Raw genomic sequence first — 23583 nt, 5'->3', positions numbered from 1 at the left:
CGTCCGCCTGATCTGCTCTGGTCTCCCTGGTCTCCTGGCCATCCGCCTGATCTGCTCTGGTCTCCCTGGTCTCCTGGCCACCTGCCTGATCTGCTCTGGCCTACTTGGTCCTCCGAGCCTGTTGCATCGCCCTGGCTCTCCATCCCTCCGGCTCCACCTTGCCCTTGTGCCCCCTTGAACAGCCTGTTTACCCCTTGTGCCCCCCTGAACTACCTGTTTTCCCCCACACCCCATGGACTATATATATATATATATATATAATATTATTATTATTATTATTATTATTATTATTATTATTATTTTATTTTTTTGGAGCTTCTGGAATCCGTTCCTTAAAAGGGGGGCTCTGTCACATTCCCTGTTTTTTGTATTTACTTCTATGTTAATTCTTGTTTAGTTCCCAAGTTTCGGTTTCCTGTTAGTTTGTAGTCCTTTTGTAGTTTCATTTTATGATTGGGTTTCCCCTGATTGTTTCCACAGGTGTTCCTCATTCCTTTGTTTGCCCCTGTGTTTTTAAGACCTTGTTTTCCCTGTTTCCTTTGTCCGTCTTCACATGTATTGTCATGTTCTGTACCTGGTTCCCTGTGTTTTGTTTTCATTTTTATTCTGAGTTACTTTGTTTATCTTTTGTTTCAATTAAAAACTGCACTTACAGTGCATCCAGAAAGTATTCACAGCGCTTCACTTTTTCCACATTTTGTTATGTTACAGCCTTATTCCAAAATGGATTAAATTCATTATTTTCCTCAAAATTCTACAAACAATACCCCATAATGACAATGTGAAAGAAGTTTGTTTGAAATCTTTGCAAATATATAATATATATATATATAAAAATCACATGTACATAAGTATTCACAGCCTTTGCTCAATACTTTGAAGCACCTTTGGCACCAATTACAGCCTCAAGTCTTTGAGTATGATGCTACAATCTTGGCACACCTATTTTTGGGCAGTTTCTCCCATTCTTCTTTGCAGGACCTCTCAAGCCCCATCAGGTTGGATGGGGAGCATCGGTGCACAGCCATTTTCAGATCTCTCCAGAGATGTTCAATCGGGTTCAAATCTGGGCTCTGGCTGGGCCACTCAAGGACATTCACTAAGTTGTCCCGGAGCCACTCGTTTGTTATCTTGGCTGTGTGCTTCGGGTCGTTGTCCTGTTGGAAGATGAACCTTTGCCCCAGTCTGAGGTCCAGAGCGCTCTGGAGCAGGTTTTCATCAAGGATGTCTCTGTACATTGCTGCATTCATCTTTCCCTTGATCCTGACTAGTCTCTCAGTTCCTGCCGCTGAAAAACATCCCCACAGCATGATGCTGCCCCCACCATGCTTCACTGTAGGGATGGTATTGGCCAGGTGATGAGCGGTGCCTGGTTTCCTCCAGACATGACGCTTGCCATTCAGGCCAAAGAGTTCAATCTTTGTTTCTCATGGTCTGAGAGTCCTTCAGGTGCCTTTTGGCAAACTCCAGTCGGGTTGTCATGTGCCTTTTACTGAGGAGTGGCTTCCGTCTGGCCACTCTACCATACAGGCCTGATTGGTGGAGTGCTGCAGAGATGGTTGTTCTTCTGGAAGGTTCTGCTCTCTCCACAGAGAAATGCTGGAGCTCTGTCAGAGTGACCATCGGGTTCTTGGTCACCTCCCTGACTAAGGCCCTTCTTTCCCGATCGCTCAGTTTGGCTTCATTGGGACCTTCGATGCTGCAGAAATTTTTCTGTACCCTTCCCCAGATCTGTGCCTCGATACAATCCTGTCTCGGAAGTCTACAGACAATTCCTTGGACTTCATGGCTTGGTTTGTGCTCTGACATGCACTGTTAACTGTGGGACTTTATATAGACAGGTGTGTGCCCCTCCAAATCATGTCCAATCAACTGAATGTACCACAGGTGGACTCCAATCAAGTTGTAGAAACATCTCAAGGATGATCAGTGGAAACAGGATGCACCTGAGCTCAATTTTGAGTGTCATGGCAAAGGCTGTGAATACTTATGTACATGTGATTCTTTTTTCATTTTTTATTTTTAATAAATTTGCAAAGATTTCAAAAAAACTTCTTTCACGTTGTCATTATGGGGTATTGTTTGTAGAATTTTGAGGAAAATAATGAATTTAATCCATTTTGGAATGAGGCTGTAACATAACAAAATGTGGAAAAAGTGAAGCGCTGTGAATACTTTCCGGATGCACTGTAGGTCCTCCATCCTCGCTACAATAGAACTATTCTGCTTTCATTGAATGGAAGACAGCAGCTAGGATATTCTACTAAAGTCATATTAGTAATGATATGAGGGTGAGTAAATAATGACAGAATTTACATTTTTGGATGAGCTGTTCCTTAAAGCATGCATACCGGTTGACTGGAGGAGGAGGAACAGATCTCTGAATTCATTAAAGCTGTAATGTCAGTGTCACTTCATATACTCTATTCTCAGCTGCTTGGAGAATCTCCTGTGATCCACTAATAAATCGACTTATGACTGCTGTATCCTTACACATTTTCACACCTCTCAACAAAAGTTCTGTATGACCGGAGAATCCCCAGAACACATAACAGTTTCCAGCTCTTCCTTTTGGCCTCATACACTGGTTCCAAGATGAGTTCTAAAACATTTTGTGTCAACTTAAAAGGATAGATTACTCAAAAATGAACATTCTGTCATCATATTATTTACCTCAAGTAACCCCAAATTATTTTAAATAACTTATTATTTATGTTGTTTCATACCAATGTGACATTTTTCTTCTGTGGAACTTTTATAATATTTTTTTTTTACTAGAACATTCAGTCTAACATCTCCTTTTGAGTTCCACAGAAAAAAGAAAGTAATTCTGGTTTGGAACAACATGAGGGTGAATAGTGATGACAAATGAAAAAATTGGGTACAGTATCCCTTTAACCCTTATGTTGCGTTCCGGTCATTTTGAGCCAGACTACTTTCTGATCTCTCTAATCTACTCTCTACTCTACTCTCTAATCGTTTCTCTTACGATTTTTTTTATTTTTTTTTTACTTAATAATACAATTCTTTGACTTTGTTTACATGCGGTAGCTGACTTTGTGCATCATCTTTCCATGTACACTCTTTGAGGAATATTTCAAGATCTACTTATATTATGTTGTGTTTTGGCTCGTTTGAACCGGGGTAGTCTGCTGTAAGTTACGACATGTCACTGTCTATGTTATATGTATGTTTCAGGATGTAATAAGGAAAAACGTGACAAAAAGACACTCTTGTTTATTATATTTATGTGTGTCTGTGGAAATTTCATACACTAATACTCACTGCAGTTTGGCCTCTGAGTGAAACAAATTTGCTCACTGCATTCTACTAATTGAGACCTTTCCAACAATTTATATAACATGGCTATTTTACCTTTTTTATAGTTTTATCAACTCTGAAAATAATTGTTGTGAAAACAAATTAGAAAATGACGAGAACGAAACAGTTCTTATTTGTCAGCAAATTAAAAAGCATTATTTAAGAATTGGTAGGATCAGCTATATGCATTTTAAAGTCCAGATTCTAAGCTTAAAATGACACCTATTTTGTTCAGATCAGTCAAGTGGTTATTCATTTATTATGTAATTATTATATATTTTTTTGGTTTTCTGCAGGAAGTGGCCCCCACTAGCCCAGTATGAGCTCAGTTCAATGAATCCTTGAAATTTGAATGAAAAATTAAGATTTATTCAAAAAAGGATTACAAAACCTTCCATAATTATTAAAAAGGAAGTTGATAAAAAGATCTAATGCAATATGAGAGCAATAACTGACGACGGACCATTGAATTATTGAAAAATAATGCACACAGAATTGTAACGGTCACACCTCTGCGTGTCAATAATTCAACGGGCCAGAGTCAATTATTCCACTTATACCACGGTTACTATACCTTAAAACATTGTTCAGGGTTTTATCTCAAGACATTTTCTGGTTTTCATCCCTAAAACGCTCTTGTGAGTGGAACTAATTTCTTCAGCCATGGATTCAGCATCTTGCTTTGATACAGTCCGAGCCTTTGTTGTTAGTTAGAAAACGTCACTATAGAACTAGCAACATAGAATAGCGAGGCTTGCGCTGCTTTACTGGAGCACTTACTGGAGTAATAAGGTAGTGCGTTTGTGCGTGAGTTTTTTTTGAGGAATCGAAAGAGAGAAAATTGTAAACTAAGAGAGATTGCTTCTGGGATTACCTTTTTTGTCGTAGCTATCGTCAGAAGTAACATCGCTTCAAAATCGGCAAGATGTAAGTTTAAAAACTTCTCAGCAGCAGCGAGTGTCGCCATTTTTGTATATAACTTCTCCGAAGTAAACCTTAACAACTGTTTTCAACCCTAATGAGATGCAAGTGTGCGCTGACATGACAGCTCTGTTTTTCGCTCGTGTGTGCGTAATGCGTATGTGTGTCCATGTGTGTGTGTGTGTGAGAGAGCTTAAGAGAGGGGAAGGGGAGCATGAGGGTGTTTCCCACAGATATTTCAGATAATATAGAAACTGTTGTATTGATCAAGTGTATCTAGCTTTGATACAGCTCAAGCTGAAAGCAGCGCATCCTCCATTGCTAGATCTAAAGTGAGGTTTTCGAACTAGCAATGGAGGATGCCCTGCTTTTCGGCATTGCTCTGTTTGTTGTTTGCGACTCGAGTCTCAATGTGTGTGTGTGTGCGGGTGAGACAAGAGCAAAAGAAAGAGAAAGAGAGGGAGCCAAGGATGCTTTTCAATCAAAATTGAAATAAATTTAGGATATTATGGACATCGTTTGTCATTCTTATCCGAAGAACTTAACCAGTGTCTTTGTTTTAATTGGTTATTTTGATGTGGTAGCCTGTAGGGCTCTTTGAAATAACTGAAATATTTTGGTGAAGTGATATGGAACCGTTATGCGGTCAAGACCAGGACTACTTCATAGCTGTGCGTTTACTTAATTGCACACCTTAGAACTTCTGTCAACCAATCAGAATCAAGCATTCAACAGATCCGTGGTACAACTTGTGATAATATATGCAATATGAGAGATTTATAAACTATTTTAGTGGGCTGGTCATTTTTGATGAACACAGCACAAGGATTAAATATTCCCAACCTGGTCTCATAGAATCACACTACTATGCCTATTTTTGCAAAATGATTTTTACCTGGCTCTTTGTACATATTGCAGCACTTTCCTGGTAAAATAAACACTAGAGGCGCTACAGCAACAATGACTTTTATTCCCTTTCACAAAAATCACAAGTAAAACAGCAGATTATCAGTTCATAAACACATACTTTTTGCCCTGTTCCTCAGACAATCTATGACATCAAAACACTTTTATAGTAGCACATAACTTGTAAGGTGATACACTGTAACATTTGCATGACATAACCAACTACATTTACAAGCTTGTTCAGATGAGATTAAATTGTGCCATAGCTCATCAGGACCGGGGTACAAGTCCTGAAGTTCACTCAAGTTGATATGTGAGATGAAAGTGTCATAGAAGCAACACAAAATGCCTTGGCTCCTTCAGCAACTGCACTTTTAATCTCACACATTTTTTATAACACTATTGGTTAGGTTTAAGGTTTGGGGCAGAGAGGCAGGTTTTGTTGTTTTAAAACTTAAAAGAGAATTAATCTTAAAAACCTAATCTGTTTAGTAGAAAAATCGAACTCACTTTTAACGCCACTCAATAGACATTTCACCTTGGAACGGCCACAATGCATGTAAGGAAAATGCAAAAATGTTGCCACAGTCATGTAATTTTCTTGAGATCAGGCATATTTTTTTCTCATACTTAAATATTTTTTGTTGTGTAAGTTGTTGTTATATTGATATTTTTTGTTTCATTAGTTACACAGAGGGTCAATATTTACAAAGTACCATGCTACAACCATGGTTTGGTAATTAACTTGAACTTGGTACCAATAGATGGTATTCTGTGAAGTATCTTGGGGTACCATGGAAATACCATGGAATAAGTATATGTTGATCATTCAGTACCATGGTATGTATCAAGGGCCCATAGTATTAGCACTTGATACCATCACTGTAATGTGGTACCACCACTAGGGTTGAAAATCAATCTGGTGTTGAATTATTTTATGTTGGGCTCTAGAACATCTGCATTCTTCTGCTTATACCGGTGGAACAATATTATCAAATTAAATAGCATAAAATATACAATATACAACAGGCTGCTAAGTGTAATGCATGCATTTAATGTTTTCCAAATTTGTTAATTCTTTCTCCCTTAAAACGGCTAAAACTGGATGGAACTTCAATCTTAAAATGCTAAAATGGTTCATCTGGTAACTATTCTATAATTTTGGCCATCGACCTGATGTAAGCATGTTACTGATTTTGGCTTCTGCGGTAAACGGATTATCACATTGATTCTGTGCGCCCAGGGTATTAGTAGAATGACCATAGACCAAACAGCATAGCAACAGCCTCTCTCTCACACACACAGTGGAGCCAGAGACTGTTACTCTCCTGGAGTTTCACAATAATACAAATAACAAAAAATAAGACCAGCTCTTTTTTCCTATCCCTGTGTCTGTTTGCTCTAACTGGTGGCAGTATGGAGAGATGGGGATGGATTAGGGGGGTCTTTCTATGGTCATGTCAGCAAACTGAGAGCCGGGGTTCCAGGCAGAGGAAACCCACGAATCTCTAGATCAAAGGGAGAGTACGAGGAGGGGAACGTTTAGTAAAGACCCCACCCAGTTACCCCTGCCGCCAGAGCACATGTGGTTTTTGTTATAAGGGCCAATTTGAATACAAAGAGAGAGAGAGAGAGAGAGAGAGAGAGAGAGAGAGAGAATGTGAAGAGAGGAGAGAATGCATTTAAACCATGTAGTGAGGGTGAGAATGAGGGAGAAATTCGTAAAGAATGAATTGTGAGCGCTAATAGTGGTATTTATTTGCACATGCTATCTGCGTTGTTTTAGTGCTTGATTCAGTAAAGGAATTATGTAAATCAGGTAATGATTGCACCCACAAAATTGGTCAAGAATGCAATTTGCCTGGTGCAGTTCCCAATCTTGCCAACCTGGTTTCATAGAACCACGTTACTTTAACTACATTTTTGCAAAATAATAATTTCATGGCTCTTTGTACGTATCGCAGCAGTTTAGCACTAAAACAACAACGAGATTTATTTATTTGTTCTCAAATCACAAGTAAAATGGCAAAATAACAGTTCATAAACATTTATTTTTCAACCTGTTTCTCACACAATGCTATCTTGAAATTCAAAACACTTTCACAATAGTGCACGACTTGGAGGGCAATATATGTTTAATGTCTACAGTACATTACATTAACCAACTGCATTTACAAGCTTGTTCATGTGTGATCAAATTGCACAGTACCTTAACTGGTACAGTGATGCACTTTGCAAGGACAAAGGTGTCCTGATGAGCATGACACATGAGCCGAAAGTGTCATAGATGCACCACAAAATGACACAGTTGCTTCAGCAATTGCTTTTTTTAATATCATTGTGGTGAGCAGGGTGGGGCCGAGCGGCATCTGGGCAGAGCAAGGCCAGGAAGATAAGTGGTGAATGAGGTCCACCTGTGTGCCACACCAGTCTCGGGGTCCAGTGAGGGGCGGCGGGAGTATTTAAGGAGAGGAGACAGCGGCAGATATGAGAGAGAGATGTACGAAGCTGCCTATGTGTAGTGTTGAGCTGAAAAGCCAACAGAGTTATGTGTAGTGAAGCTGAAAAGCATAACGTAGTGTGAGGCAGTGTGTTATTGTGTGCAGCTGAAAAGTGCAACAATAAATGTCTACATGTTTTATCAAGCTGGCCCGGCTTCCTCCTTTCCATGAACTGTTACAGTCACATTTGCTTTTTATGCCACTATTGGTTAGGTTTAGGCTTAAGCTTTAGGGTAGGGGTAGGTTTGTTTGATTTAAAACTCGATAGAGCATTAATAAAAACATTTTTTTTTAAAAAAACATCTGTTTTTCATCTTAAATTTGCTTTTTATAACACTATCACTTAGGTTTTGGGTAGGGAGGGCAGTTGTCAATTTAGAACTCGATAGAGCAGTGCGAGACGTGGTTCGAGCTGCAAGGCGATCGTCTGTGTTCCGCGACTGCTATCTGGTCCTTATATAATGTATAACGTGCAAGGAAGGGCAGCTGGAGGAGTTTCTGGTGCCCCCCTAGGGTAAGATGGTGTCCCCCTAGGGAGTTGGTGCCCTACGCAGACTGCATAATATGCATATAGGAAGCGGCGGTACTGCTAAAGTGGCACAACTGTTTAAAGCATTCACTCATGTGTTTTGTGAATAAGGTGAAATGTAAATAAGCCTCATTAACATAGACAGGAGGTGTGTATGTGTTGTAAAGAATGACTTTACATTTATAAATAATCATGACACAGAGCTATTTCAGTACATTTACCATGTGGTTAAACTGTATTGTGGGTGGTTAGTGAATAAGGTTTTTGCAATGAAATACTGCATAAAAAAGTGGTACTTCAGTGAATTCACCCTTGAGTATTATGGAAAGATGTTCCAGTTGACTCCAAAGTAAAAGATGAAAAAATTTGTTTATACAAGGCAATTGAACATGATTGGAGTGCGAAACACAAAAAGAGGCCAGTTCAACACAGACATGATAGACAAGTGCCGACAGAAACAATCTTCAGAGCTATTTTCAACCCACAGACAGATCAGGCAGGTTGACTTAGACATACTTAACAGAGGAAATAAACAGAAGAACTGAAAACATATCAAACAGAGAGATGGATAGTCACAGACACCGAGCGAGAGGAAAAGGGTGAAACAAAGATGGAGAACAGAGAATGAAAATAAACAAGATGGAGAGAAACTATAACTAAACATGATCGCTCAACTGTCAAGCCCTTAGAGAATCTCTCGTCTTTGTTTTTGGCAAAGCAAAGTATTGTGTTGTTTCAAACAACACAATACTTTGCTTTGCCAAATACAGAGACAGGAGATTTTTCATGTCTAGGTGGAAAATGGGAGAAATTAGTGGGAATAATAAAATTAAGGACTCTCACTTTTCATGTCACTAGTTTTACACAAATAATGTTGGAACAATCAGATCTAGATCAGGTCAGATCTATTTCCCAGATTTTTTCCTAGGCTCCCAGAGGCCCTGAGTTCTCCACCTTTCAGTTCTGCTCTCACATAGGGCCACTATATATGTATGTGTCCATTGTTTCTTACCTCTAGTGAGAAATTCTTCCATTTTGTCCTTAAAAGGTTGCAAGAGCTCCTCAGATGAGATATTACACACTTTCTCTGTTTCTGCTGAACAGGCTGTAAAATCAAGTAGAAAATGGGGACATAAAAATGAGAGCCAGGCAAGAAAGAATGCAAAGGAATGCATCAGAATGTAATGATCTTTCCTTCATGTTAAATGTCAGAGCATCTTATAGCCTACAAAATAACGACTTGCCTAAATAACTCTTATAAAACCATTAAAACACTTTTGCTGACATCAAGTCTTTGTAAAAGGAACTGTTACAGGCCTAAAGTTGAAGTAACAAACTAGTTACAAGCTGGTCATGCCATCTTAAGGTGGTCAAACTGGTTATTGTTAAGGAACTGTTATAGTTAAAGAACTGTTATGGTGCTAAAGTTGAGCAGCCACGTTTAAATTATTTCTTAAAAGACCAGCATAGATTGTCACCAGCATATATTGAGTTTTGGATGCTGATAACCACCTGCTGGAAAATCTAGCTTAAGCTTGTAGCTGTGTTTCGGAACATGGTAACTGGTTTCTAGCTGGTCCAAGCTGCTCATTAGCTAGTCCAAACTGGAAAACCATCTTCAGACCAACAACAAATTAGTTACCAGTTGGTCATAACAGCTAAAGGTGGTCAAGCTGTTTTTTGGAATATGGTAGCTGGTTGACCAGTGTGGACCAACTAGGAACCAGCTTCCATGTTCCAAAATACAGCTACAATCTTAAGCCGGACTTTCCATGCTAGTGTCTCCACCAGATTACTTCACTCACTTAACCAGCAAGACTTCTTTGATCAACCAGCTTTACCAGAAAGAATACGTAGGTCAGTCTTTATATTCAATAGTCAACAGCTTACATTCCACCAGCTAGACCAGCAGCAGACAAGAACTATCCAGCACAAACCAGCCAAGACTGGTCTAGCCTGATTTTTTCAGTCGTGAAGTTCCAGCGTCCAATCCTACAGTGATCTCTTACTATACTTCATAGATCTATCACTTTAGAGTAGAATGTGCTATCTGTGACCTGTGCTAAAAGAAGCAAATGAATCCCATCTCATGAACTTCTTTCCTTTGACACTCCTGTTTATTGTACGTATGGAGTCTTACAGAAGCCCATGAGAGGCTTTACCGCATCATGCTCTATCATTACAGTCCATAGTGGATCAGAGTCTCGCATGCCAATCAACACAATGGAAACACACAGATGCTAATGTACCTGCCAGCTGGATCACGGGCCTTGTGAAGTCTAATTCAGTGCCCCTTTTAGCTGTCAGCATCAAACATCTGCTTTATCGCTTAGCCCAACTTGCTAATGTGGTGATGATCCATTTATTGTATGAACTTGGCGTAGTCTGCCATGCTAAGACAGAAGCCATGCTTATTGGGCCACGGGGAGATTTCAGGGATGTGAACTGTTGAGGATTCAGAGAAACCCAGAACATTGCCAGAGGAGAAATATTTGCCTGTGTTAAACAAACCTATGCTTGATCTGTTACGCAGGTGTACGTGAAAACGATTTAGAGACATACAAATGCTGGAAAAGCACATTTACAATTCATCAACCACATGTATAGTGGGCTTAACTAAAAGGTCCTTGAAAGATTAACAATGCAAATCACCAACTAGGGATTCAGGCTAAGGTACACAGACATATGTCTCACAGCAGGAACGTAGCTAATAGGCTGTATAGCAATGCATCAAAAACCTCCCATCCTTCATTCAAAATTTCCATTTACCAAATGCAAATCCAACTCCTGATAGTTTGACTGGCTTAAGTAAAACCAACTTACTTAAAGGATTAGTTCTCCCAGAAAGTCAAAATTCTGTCATTTGTGTTCATGAAAACACTACAGAAGTTTGTGCTCGCATGTGGGAACTTGCATTGTCATGTGAACACACATGCAACAAGCTTCTCTTTTGCACTTAAGTATGTGCAACAGATTTTAAGATATTCACCTAACCCAAACCCCTAACCCTAACCCTTTCTCACCAAAGCCTATTGTATGTCTTCAGAACACCTGGAATATGATGCACATGTCGCATGGACTACTTTTATGATACTTTTGGGTCCTTTTTTAAACTTTAAAGTGAGACGGCAATTGTATTGAAAAACATATTCATAAATATTCCTAAAAATTCTCCATTTGTGTTCTGCATAAGAAAGTCATACAGGTTTGGAACGACATTGGGGTGAGTAAATGATTACAGCATTTTTATTTTTGGGTGAACTACTCCTTTAAAAACACTAGGACTATATTGTTTGTGAGAGTGGTAGTTTTTCTCACCCTTGATAATGATTCACTGTAAATGTGGTTTGATTAGGGGTGTGTTCCAATTTGACCACATACACATCAGAGTGTTTTTCGACAAGCTAAACGAGCCAAACATGCTGACAGTGGAATGTGAGTATTTCTACATCTGTGTGAGTGTATGTCTTTTGTGTTAGCATTGAAAATGTTTGCAGGGATTTAAACTCGGCTTTGAGCATTTAATCGGATTCTTACACATCATTCACACTCTGTCTTGCACTTAAGCTGGGTCATACAACCTTTGCCATGCAGCTCAAAGCTAAATCAATCACAATGACCTTCTGAAGACCCTGATAAATTGCTTTACTGGTCTGGAGGCCAAGCAGACAGTGTTTACGAGCAGTTTAAGCCCTTTACCTACATACTAGGTTCTCTACAAAATAAGTCCAACATAGAATACAATCTTTATCATCATCAACGGTAGGAATTCATTTATGATAGAATGGCAACATGGTGAAATCCAAGGACAGTCAACCTGAGGTAAAGTGCCTTGCTAAAGAGTACAATACATTTACTAAGAACGAATAATGCCTGCTGATAGCATCATTTATTTGTACTCACTTGTTTTAGCACTCAATTTACTAAAGGAATTCAAGTAACGGAGCAAACGACCCGTGTTCTCTTTTAGAAGGCTCATTGATTTCCAAATTGCTGTTTTTATTAGGCCACCCCCTGACTGCAACATTGATCAATACTCTAAATGTGATTCCTTGAAAGACCCCAGCACGATAAAATGAAAGAGAGGGGTGGGGGGTCATTTTCAACACTTCTCCAAGGGGCTGCATTGTTGTGACACACATTGTGGCACCATTACACATTTGTAATAACATCTAGAATGAGAACTGTAATTAGCCTTATTTAAAAAGGTGTATGACAGTCTGTTGCATCATCCATAACCTAGCACTCAGAACCATCCAGCAAGCTGGGGAATTGTGCTGTGCAAGTTACATTTTCGGCAAAGATTTTTTGAGTGCACTGATGTATACAAACTGAATGTGTTTCTGTGTGTTTTGCACACAAGTATGCATATGAGTTTGTGTTTGCCCATATGTATATCTGAGTATATATTTATGCATGAGCGCTTGTCAATATGTATGTATTAAATTAATGTGTGTCCACATCTCACCATTTAGATCTTTTCGTAACTTGCGAAGGTCACGATGAAAATCTTCAAACTTCATCTGCGAAGCTTGAAACAGATCCTGAGGCTCTGGAAGCGGGTATGTGCATGTTTCTTTACCTGCATCCTGATACATAAACACACACAAACAATGGAAAGTCTAAAGCGAAATCATATGAAAACAGGATGTTTTTGTGTTTATTAGATCATGTGTGCACCACTGGTTTTGAAAAATGATTGATTGTGAATTGTGTCAAAATTGCATTGTGTGTAAAGTTCGTTATCATTCCGAAAACAATCAAAGCATCAAACGCAATGAATTAATCTCAATAGCGTTCCATCTGTCAAAGATCAGAGCAGTTCACATGCATACACACATGCAAGCTCTTAAATTTTTGCACAAACACTAGAAGTACATCAACAACCTGTAGATCATATTTTGTCAATTTGGATAGGAGCTCGTAATCACAACATCTGGACCGACTGCTTACAGTATTTACATTACAGCCCTTTTAATCTGAGTCCAAAAAGGGGCATCGAGCAATCAAAAGGCCCAGTTCATTCAGAGCGGCCATTTGTCTCTATGGTGAAGGAATAGAAAGGCAAATAAAAGTGATGAAACAAAAAATAAAGCCACATTCTCCAGTCCACCATGAAGAAAATGCTTGCAAAGATTTTAAAGGATGCAAGAGAGCGGGGGGCGGTTGGTTGGAGCCAATGGAATAAACAGTTGCCCAAACCTACCTCATCAAAGTGTTGCAGATAGTAAGCAACTATGTAGGACAGGAGGCTCTGAGAATTATCCTGATGGAGGGAGAGAAGAAGGAGAAGAGAGATGGAAATAAACAAGGGAGAATAATCATTTTTCATGTTTTGTGACTGTATACACTCAGCATGTTTTAGTTTAGAAGTGTAGCTCAAAGTGTTTGTGAATAAGAGGCCAGACCTGGTGGCCAAAGTGCAAGTACGGCCCCACACATGCACACACAGACATACAGACCACATGGGATGTGGTTATAGGCCACTGCTTTGGCTTGGTATTGTATGGTAAATGATACTGCTAAAAAGTTCTGTTTATGACCTAGGAATTGAAAAGACCAGCTTTGACTGATATGGATTGCTGCTTCAGGTTTCAAGGACATATCATGGTCCCATGAGAACCCTGGCTGCACATCTTTGAAGGCCCCTTTCCATTCCTTGCTGGTCCTAGTTGAAGACCTCTTATCCTACTTTAAGTCGCAAGAGCAGTTTGGCAAAAAATTAGGAAAGACATATTTTGGTAAGCATATGATGACTGTAAATTACAGACACACCAATGTATCGACCAAATATCAGTACTGCCCATTAGTGATTGTTTAAAAACAGCTAATGATCAAGGCCGATTATTTCCTGTCAAAAGAGGCCGGAAAAACGCATAGTGCAATTAGCCTACAAGTCGTGCTGTGTGAAAAAGAAAACGTCACTTGTAAATAATTATTTTGACAATGACAGCAGATGTGCAAATTATAAGCCTTGGTGGAACAACCGTTAAAACTTCTAATACAACCAATTTGATTGGTCACCTTAAAGCTTGACACAGCAAGGAATATGACAAGTTTATTCAGAGGCTGCTTCAGTTAAAACGGGAGAAGCTTCATAATTCAGAATACGGTTAATGTGAGTTAAAGGGATAGTTCACCCAAAAAATAAAATTCTCTCATCATTTCCTCAACCTTATCCCATCTCAGATGTGTGACTTTCTTTCATCTGCAGAACACAAACAAAGATTTTTAGAATAATATCTCATCTCTGTAGGTCCATACAATGCAAGTGAATGGTGACCAGACCTGTGAAGCTCCAAAATCACATAAAGGCCACATAAAAGTAATCCATTAGACTCCAGTGGTTAAATCCTTATCTTCAGAAGCGATATGATCAGTGTGGGTGAGAAACAGATCAATATATAAGTCCTTTTTACTATAAATCACATTGTGAAAGTGAAAGTGGAAATTTATGGTAAAAAAGGATTGATCTGTTTCTCACTGTTTCTCAGTGTTTTTTTTTTTTTACTGAAACCAGTTACAATACTCTGAAACATGGATGACAGTTAGATACATAGAGAATAAAGTTATTATTTATCGACAGTTATTATTTCTAGTATCGTTATCAGTAGATGTTGTTGTAAATAGTTGGATATCAATTTCGGCACACAAATTTTGTATACAGGTGCATCTCAATAAATTAGAATGTTGTGGAAAAGTTCATTTATTTCAGTAATTCAACTCAAATTGTGAAACTCATGTATTAAATAAATTCAATGCACACAGACTGAAGTAGTTTAAGTCTTTGGTTCTTTTAATTGTGATGATTTTGGCTCACATTTAACAAAAACCCACCAATTCACTATCTCAAAAAATTAGAATATGGTGACATGCCAATCAGCTAATCAACTCAAAACACCTGCAAAGATTTCCTGAGCCTTCAAAATGGTCTCTCAGTTTGGTTCACTAGGCTACACAATCATGGGGAAGACTGCTGATCTGACAGTTGTCCAGAAGACAATCACTGACACCCTTCACAAGGAGAGTAAGCCACAAACATTCATTGCCAAAGAAGCTGGCTGTTCACAGAGTGCTGTATCCAAGCATGTTAACAGAAAGTTGAGTGGAAGGAAAAAGTGTGGAAGAAAAAGATGCACAACCAACTGAGAGAACCGCAGCCTTATGATTGTCAAGCAAAATCAATTCAAGAATGTGGGTGAACTTCACAAGGAATGGACTGAGGCTGGGGTCAAGGCATCAAGAGCCACCACACACAGACGTGTCAAGGAATTTGGCTACAGTTGTCGTATTCCTCTTGTTAAGCCACTCCTGAACCACAGACAATGTCAGAGGCATCTTACCTGGGCTAAGGAGAAGAAGAACTGGACTGTTGCCCAGTGGTCCAAAGTCTGGAGGAAGGGTGGAGAAGCTCATAGCCCAAGTTGCTTGAAGTCCAGTGTTAAGTTTCCACAGTCTGTGATGATTTGGGGTGCAATGTCATCTGCTGGTGTTGGTCCATTTTGTTTTTTGAAAACCAAAGTCACTGCACCCGTTTACCAAGTAATTTTGAAGCACTTCATGCTTCCTTCTGCTGACCAGCTTTTTAAAGATGCTGATTTCATTTTCCAGCAGGATTTGGCACCTGCCCACACTGCCAAAAGCACCAAAAGCTGGTTAAATGACCATGGTGTTGGTGTGCTTGACTGGCCAGCAAACTCACCAGACCTGAACCCCATAGAGAATCTATGGGGTATTGTCAAGAGGAAAATGAGAAACAAGAGACCAAAAAATGCAGATGAGCTGAAGGCCACTGTCAAAGAAACCTGGGCTTCCATACCACCTTGGCAGCGCCACAAACTTATCACCTCCATGCCACGCCGAATTGAGGCAGTAATTAAAGCAAAAGGAGCCCCTACCAAGTATTGAGTACATATACAGTAAATGAACATACTTTCCAGAAGGCCAACAATTCACTAAAAATGTTTTTTTTATTGGTCTTATGATGTATTCTAATTTTTTGAGATAGTGAATTGGTGGGTTTTTGTTAAATGTGAGCCAAAATCATCACAATTAAAAGAACCAAAGACTTAAACTACTTCAGTCTGTGTGCACTGAATTTATTTAATACATGAGTTTCACAATTTGAGTTGAATTACTGAAATAAATGGACTTTTCCACGACATTCTAATTTATTGAGATGCACCTGTAGATGCATCACGATATACTGTAGCCAGTGGCCCTAGTGATCAGCTTGCACTGTATGCGTGAAGGACTGCATTACGCCACTCCATGAATGGAAATTTGTTTTTGTTACAACACACACTATAACAATAATTGTGGTCATTTATATGGTGATGATGATTCTAATGATTATTTTGATGATTCTAATGATTATTTTGTCTATTATATCTGAACCTAGTGGCAATGTTCAAATATTTACTCACACTGCTCTTGACATCTTTTAACTTGGGCAGGATGTCAAAGGTAAATCCATCTGCCTGTCCTCTGCTTCGGTTCCCCCCATTCATAATGTTCCCGAATGCTAGAACCAATCCTAGAACCTGCAGAACACCTTGACCTGATTGTAGAGCCTGTGAACAGAGGCAAGAGAGAGTTTGCGAAGTACAGAGTGTAAAAAGTGTGTTTGACTCCTGCACTAATAGATTTTTCTTCACTGCTTTCTAGCTCAAATCTTAACTTGAAATATAACAATGGTGAAGCTGTCAGTGGAATCTGCCTGGTGTGCTTCATGTTCTCTCTCACCGTACAGACTCTCAGCAATGTTTCCAGCTTGCGCTGAACTGATGTAATACACTCTGTAAAGCTGGACTGGAACAGAATACAGAAAACTCTCTCAGAGAATTGAGGAACCTCTGACAGCTGCAGAAGAAACCTGACAGAGAGAGAGATGAAGAATGACAAAAGGAGAATAAGACAGACAGACAGACAAACTGACTGACTGACTGACTGATTGATTTATTTTTGTATTTGAAGGTAGGGAACAATTTAATTTTACATTGCACACCATAATGTGTATAATGTACTGCACACAACTCAGAAATGTTGTGGAAAATCAGAATTGGGTTCTTACTGTTCAGGCTTGTCTAATGGTTTTGCATTCCCTTTGTCTTGTGATGACTTGATATGTTTCTTAATCTGATCCATCTCTTCTTTCTGAGCTTGCTGAGGACAATACAGAAGAACAGAATTAAAGCACATTGAGAAAAATTAAAATGTAATTTCATTTTGGGACAAACATCTGAATGAAATCAAACCTGGCTAAAATGACTTATTCTAAAACAGGGTTATAAAAACAGACACCTCTTAACAGTTTGCTATCATGCGGTAATGATATCATAGTTACATAAACTCTTTCTGGAGTGTGCATGGATTGCCTTTTGACCTTTGACTAAGCACCTAACATACAGAGTGATATCTATATTTCAGACTGTGCTTGAGTTAGGCAGTGAAAAATTAAAACAGAGAGAACAAGCAGGAGAGAGGAAAGAGGGAGGGGGTGTGTGTTTGAGGGGGTGTTCTGTGGTTTTGGTTGAAGGAGTCAGAGACAGCGTGGAGTCTCGCACACTAAAGAGAAACAACCTCAACATCTAAACTCAACAACACCGCCTCAAGCTACAGCGGGAAGGGGTGGGGGAAAATGGAGGGAAAGACAGTTTTCAGCAGAAGTCTAACAGAAAAAAAAGAGTGTGGGAGAAAAACAATCAGTGAATAAAGTTGGACACACTCTTCTGTATTCTGAAATCAGGGATATTCTTGGTAACTGCTTTATAATAGTGTTCATTCATAACCTTTACAAACATTTTTACATTATGTAGAGCTTAAATGGTTATTTCAGAATCAGAATCCACTTTATTTCCAAATATGCTTACACATACAAGGAATTTGTCTTGGTGACAGGAGCTTCCAATGTACAACAATGCAAAAACAATACAAAAACAGCAGCAAGACATAGATAATAATAAAAAATAAAAAATAAAAACGAATTATACACATACGTACAGACACACACATACATACATACACACATACACATGGGTAGTGCAAATCTAATACAATCTGTTATGTACAGTGCAAATACAAATCTGTTATGTACAGTGCAAATGTTTTTTTTTTATTTTTTTTTTAGAGGAATGAAATGGCAGAAGAGGTTGGATGTGTTGGATAAATATAAGAAAGACTAAACTGTGTATTGCACAGTTATTGCTCAATGGGGCAATTTAACAGTTCATGAGATGGATAACATGAGGGAAAAAACTGTTCCTGTGCCTGACGGTTCTGGTGCTCAGAGCTCTGAAGCGTCGGCCAGAAGGCAACAGTTCAAAAAGGTAGTGGGCAGGGTGAGTGGGGTCCAGAGTGATTTTTCCAGCCTTTTTCCTCACTCTGGAAGTGTATAGTTCTTGGGGGGGGGGGGGGGCAGGGGGCAACCAATAATCCTCTCAGCAGTCCGAACTGTCCTTTGTAGTCTTCTGATGTCTGATTTCGTAGCTGAACCAAACCAGACAGTTATTGAAGTGCAGAGGACAGACTCACTGACTGCTGAGTAAAACTGTATCAGCAGTGCCTGTGGCAGGTTGAATTTCCTCAGCTGGCGAAGGAAGTACAACCTCGGCTGGGCCTTTTTCACAATGAGTCAATGTGGGTCTTCCACTTCAGGTCCTGTGAGATGGTAGTGCCCAGGAACCTGAATGACTCCACTGCTGCCACAGTGCTGTTTAGAATGGTGGGATGGGGGGGGGGGGGGGGGGGGCAGTGTTGGGGTGTTTCTCCTAAAGTCCACAATGATCTCCACCGTTTTGAGCATGTTCAGCTCAAGGTAGTTTTGACTGCACAAGACAGCCAGCTGTTCAATCTCCCTTCTGTATGCAGACTCATCATCATCTCGGATGAGGCCAATGACAGTGGTGTCGTCTGCAAACTTCAGGAGCTTGACAGAGGGGTCCTTGGCGATGCAGTCATTGGTGTAGAGAGAGAAGAGTAGTGGGGAGAGCACACATCCCTGGGGGGGCACCAGTGCTGACTGTACAGGTGCTAGAAGTGAGTTTCCCCTGTCTCACAAGCTGCTGCCTGTCCATCAGAAAGCTGGTAATCCACTGACAGATAGACATGGGAACAGAGAGTTGTTGTAATTTATTCTGGAGTATAGCTGGGATGATGGTGAAAAAAAGATTCTTGCATATGTCCCTGGTCTGACCAGATGTTGCAGGATATGATGCAATCCTATGTTGACTGCATCATCCACAGACCTGTTTGCTCCATAAGCAAATTGAAGGGGATCTGGAAAGAGTCCAGTGATGTTCTTCAGGTGGGCCAACACCAGTCTCTCAAATGATTTCATGACAACAGACGTCAGGGCGACAGGTCTGTAGTCATTAAGTCCTGTGATTTTTGGTTTCTTTGGGACAGGAATAATGATTGAGCGTTTGAAGCAGCATGGGACTTCACACTGCTCCAGTGATCTATTGAAGATCTGTGTGAAGATGGGGGCCAGCTGGTTAGCACAGGATCGAAGACACGCTGGTGAGATGCCATCTGGGCCTGAAGCCTTCCTCGTCTTTTGTTTCCGAAAGACGCGGCTCACATCATCTTCACAGATCTTAAGTGCAGGTTGAGTAGCAGGAGGGGGGAGGAGGGGGGTCGCAGGAGGTGTTGGTGTTGGCGTCTCCCTCGCCTGCGTCTCTTGAACAGCAGAGCTGCGCCTCCAACTAAAATGTCTAGCAAAACGTCTGAATATTCGAAAACCGGGAAAAGATTGTCTGGTATATGCTGTCGAATGTTCAGCAGTTCGTCTCTGTTAAAACTGACTGGAAAAAGATTACTAAACACAGGATGGACAAACAAACACAAATAACAAAATAACTTTTGTTTCACCCCAAAATAAAAAATGATGCTATCATTTTCTAACCCTCATGTCATTTAAAACTCATGACTTTCTTATATGGAGCACAAAAAGAAATGTTAGGCAGAATGTTCTTCTCAGTCACTATTCACTTTCATTGTGAAGAAAATGTCATCCTTCCAAACATACTATCTCCTTTTGTGTTCCAAGAAAGAAAGAAAGTCACACAGGTTTGATACAACAAGAGGGTTAATAAATTATGACAGAATCTTGTTTTTCGGGTGAACTAACCCTTTAACAGATCATTAGTTAATTTATATTGAAATAGTTATGAAGAAGTTATAAAAAGGTTTGCGCAGATGCAGGACACAGTTGACCCATTTCACAGACTGATGACAACACATATCTGTTAGGGTTGCCAACCTTCCTATATTAGATTGGACGTCCCATATATAGACCAAAGTTACAATGTTCCATTTGGGATGCCTTATGCCTACATTCCCGTATTTTAGCAGGTGACAAAACATCCCATTTAGAAGGCATAATATCCCATCTTTTGTTCCCAACATTTTTTTAAAAACACAGACAGACATACTGTATTATGTATGGTGTTGATATAGCGATGAAAAATGTGTGAAGAAAGATCTGCCATCGTGGAGATCTGACGATGATGTGTGGCTACGACACCCTGTCTTTATCTTAGCATAATGACGTCTAGTGCACCCCACGCATGCTCACACACAGAAAGTGTGTAAATAATCTCTCAAAATGACAGCAAGATTTATGACTGTTGCTGCAATGCACATGCCATCTTGGTCTGCAAACTCTTCAGCGCGCACACACACTGATGGTGAAATCAGTACTTGTTCTTAACCAACTGTAACTGAGAGATCCGATGATCTTCCAAGAAACAGGACCGCGGGTTTGATTTATGCCCCCTACAGTGAAGTCAAACTGACGTAGTCTAGAATTGCCAAGACATTACATAACAACAGCATGATAGCTCATCTCTCTGCTCTGTCCCTTTGAGTTTTTGAACTGTATTTTTTTATTCTTTGAGGGAAAAACCTCATCCTCTGCTTTTGTCTTCCTCTAGGTCTATCTATAGTTCTGTGTCTACATGTCTCTCTTTTCACAGTCATCTTGTGCCTCTCTCTCTCTCTCTCTCTCTCTCTCTCTCGCTTTCTCTTTCTCTCAGACAGTGACAGGCACCCTGGCTCCATGGTAAACCTTACTCATTCCAGCGGTGTTTGTTTTGGTACTTAACACACATTTCCGCTGCTCTCTTTTGGAGTGGACTGCATCAAGGCAGAGCGCCAATATCACAGTGTCTGTCCATGTTCCTGTGCAGTTCTGAGATGTTTAACAGTTTAATGGGATGAAATTATTATAATGTATGGACTCTGTAAAAGGAGTGTCAGGATTCATCATAGTTTTAGTGAACTGTTGTGTCCTGTCATGGGGTAAACTTACATTTTCATACAGCGCCTGCAGGGTCTCAAGATCCACCACTGTGCAGTCCATGTTCAAGATGGCTGTCAAAAAGAGAGAGAAATAAAATGAGAGTAACCTTCACTGATTGAACCATCAGGATACAAGATTTTAGTCACTGGCCAGTGGCCAGTGAGAATTCAAATTTCCTCTGTACTAAGTAAAATGTGGAATACTTCGGATATCTGTATGCAATGAGGACATCACTAATATTTTTAAGTTGAATTTCTATTTCAAATTTTTAACAAAACAAAATCAAAATCTTTACAGGAAGTCCCTCTTACTTAAAGGGATCCTGCTTAGTTCATCCAAAAAGGATAATCTGTCATCATTTACACACCCTCATGTTGTTACAGCACCATATTACTTTTTTCCTTCTGTAAAACTCAAAAGGAGGGAGTTTGAAGGCAATGCTGGTTGTTTCTTTTTCCCAATGCAATGACAATAAATGGGGACTGGAGCTTTCAAACATGAAAAAAGACACAAAAGCACCATAAATGTATCATAAAAGTGGTCCATACACCTTGAATTATTCCGTCTACATTCATTGTAATAGCAAAATTTCTTCTTTTGGGTTCCATGGAATTAAGAAAGTCATACTGGTTTGGAGCGATACAGTATATGTAAATGAGGACAGAATGCTCCTTATTGGGTGAACTTTTCTTTTAACCTCGTGCCACCCCGTGTACACACGAAATCCTATATTTACTGTGCATTATCACAATGAGAATCAATGGGTTCATCCAAAAGCTGAATATCAAATGTTGCTTTCAAAGGCTTTATATGGAGTTAGGATGAAAATAAGGTGCATTTCGAACAGTTCTGAGACCAGTGCAGACAGACAGCACACTGCAGGTTAAGTCATCCACTAAATAAGGAGCAAGGGAGCATCCTACAGCTCAGTGTTTCCCAACCTTTGTTCTGCCATGGCACACTTTTTACAAATAAAAAATACTACGGCACACCACTATAAAGTCACATACTGTATGTATGCTGTGTAATGAGTTCACAGGTGGCAAAAGCGCTAATTGGGTAATGAAAGAACAACAAATTTGCTTCTTTTCTAATTTGTAGATTTGTTCTTGCAAATTAATTCTTGCAATGCCACAGCAAATTAAGGAATGCAAACTCATGAAGGGCAAAAAAGGTGAGAGAATCACTGGTCCACACATTATTTTTTCCATGGATATTTTATTTTTAAGAATTAGACAAAAGCACCAATTCCAGCTATTTTAATGATTTAAGTAAAGCAAATTAACTGCACAATTGTGGAAAATTAGCTGCAAAAATAAAGGGCATTTTGGTGTGGCTTGCTTCTGTGTCACAAATTTGTTCAATTTTATTAACTGATTAGCTCAGTGACCACTTCTGGAGATGTCACTAGGTGGCGACAAATGAGCGTCCTATGTGGTATGAGTGAGTCATTGAATCAGTGAGTCATTCATGACCAAAATCTACAAAGAGACTTTATAGTGTTTAAGCATTAAAAGAACAAAGCAGATCTATAGTTTTCCTTCAGTTTGAGCATTATTTTTCATCCAAAAAGACAACAATAATAGTCTAATAATAGTGAGTTTCAATAACATCCTTACCTTCTCCTTTATTAAAACTTGCATGACTTCAAATCTACTGACTTCTCTAGAATGTTTAAGAATTATAAACACAAAGCAGATCTATGTTATCATTTTCCTACTGATTTTAACTGCTGAGCATGACTTTTATCAGAAATGAGGGCAATAATAGCCTAATAATAAGTTGAGTTGAGTCGAGGCATCAACGCTCCGTTCAGCACCAGCGTCATGCGCCGCATTGCCCTCCACATGACAAGCATTGCAGAAAGCATCACGGAGGGGTGATTTTATGAGTTTGCCACACAAGAAAGCGGAAGATGTGCACAATAAACAATGAAAACATATTTGGAAGAGAGAGAAAAAAATTACAGTTGCTTTGATAGCAGAAAGTAATAAAAGGACTCGTTTATGTTTAGTTCTTAGCGCTTTCTTGGTTAACCTAAATTAGTTTAATAACTGGGGCCTCTGATACTCGGAAACGATAAGGTAATATTTAATTATAGT

General features: G+C 39.5%; 1 protein-coding gene across 2 annotated transcripts in view; it reads right to left on the bottom strand.

The window, feature by feature from the left end:
* Nucleotides 1-23583, bottom strand: part of fmn2a (formin 2a) — a 75143-nt gene that overhangs the window by 5608 nt on the left and 45952 nt on the right. For both annotated transcript variants that reach the window (XM_051723466.1, XM_051723465.1), the window contains exons 7-13: nucleotides 21491-21552; nucleotides 17252-17343; nucleotides 16924-17053; nucleotides 16605-16751; nucleotides 13385-13444; nucleotides 12647-12767; nucleotides 9191-9283 (exon numbers count right to left, since the gene is read on the bottom strand). In XM_051723466.1, coding sequence (XP_051579426.1) covers nucleotides 9191-9283; nucleotides 12647-12767; nucleotides 13385-13444; nucleotides 16605-16751; nucleotides 16924-17053; nucleotides 17252-17343; nucleotides 21491-21552 — 705 coding nt within the window. The remainder of the gene's footprint in view (nucleotides 1-9190; nucleotides 9284-12646; nucleotides 12768-13384; nucleotides 13445-16604; nucleotides 16752-16923; nucleotides 17054-17251; nucleotides 17344-21490; nucleotides 21553-23583) is intronic.

Source organism: Myxocyprinus asiaticus, chromosome 17 (genome assembly GCF_019703515.2).
Source record: "Myxocyprinus asiaticus isolate MX2 ecotype Aquarium Trade chromosome 17, UBuf_Myxa_2, whole genome shotgun sequence".
NCBI classification, from domain to species: domain Eukaryota; kingdom Metazoa; phylum Chordata; class Actinopteri; order Cypriniformes; family Catostomidae; genus Myxocyprinus; species Myxocyprinus asiaticus.
Note: the sequence above shows the minus strand (reverse complement) of the source record. Positions and strands in the feature narration are given on the sequence as shown.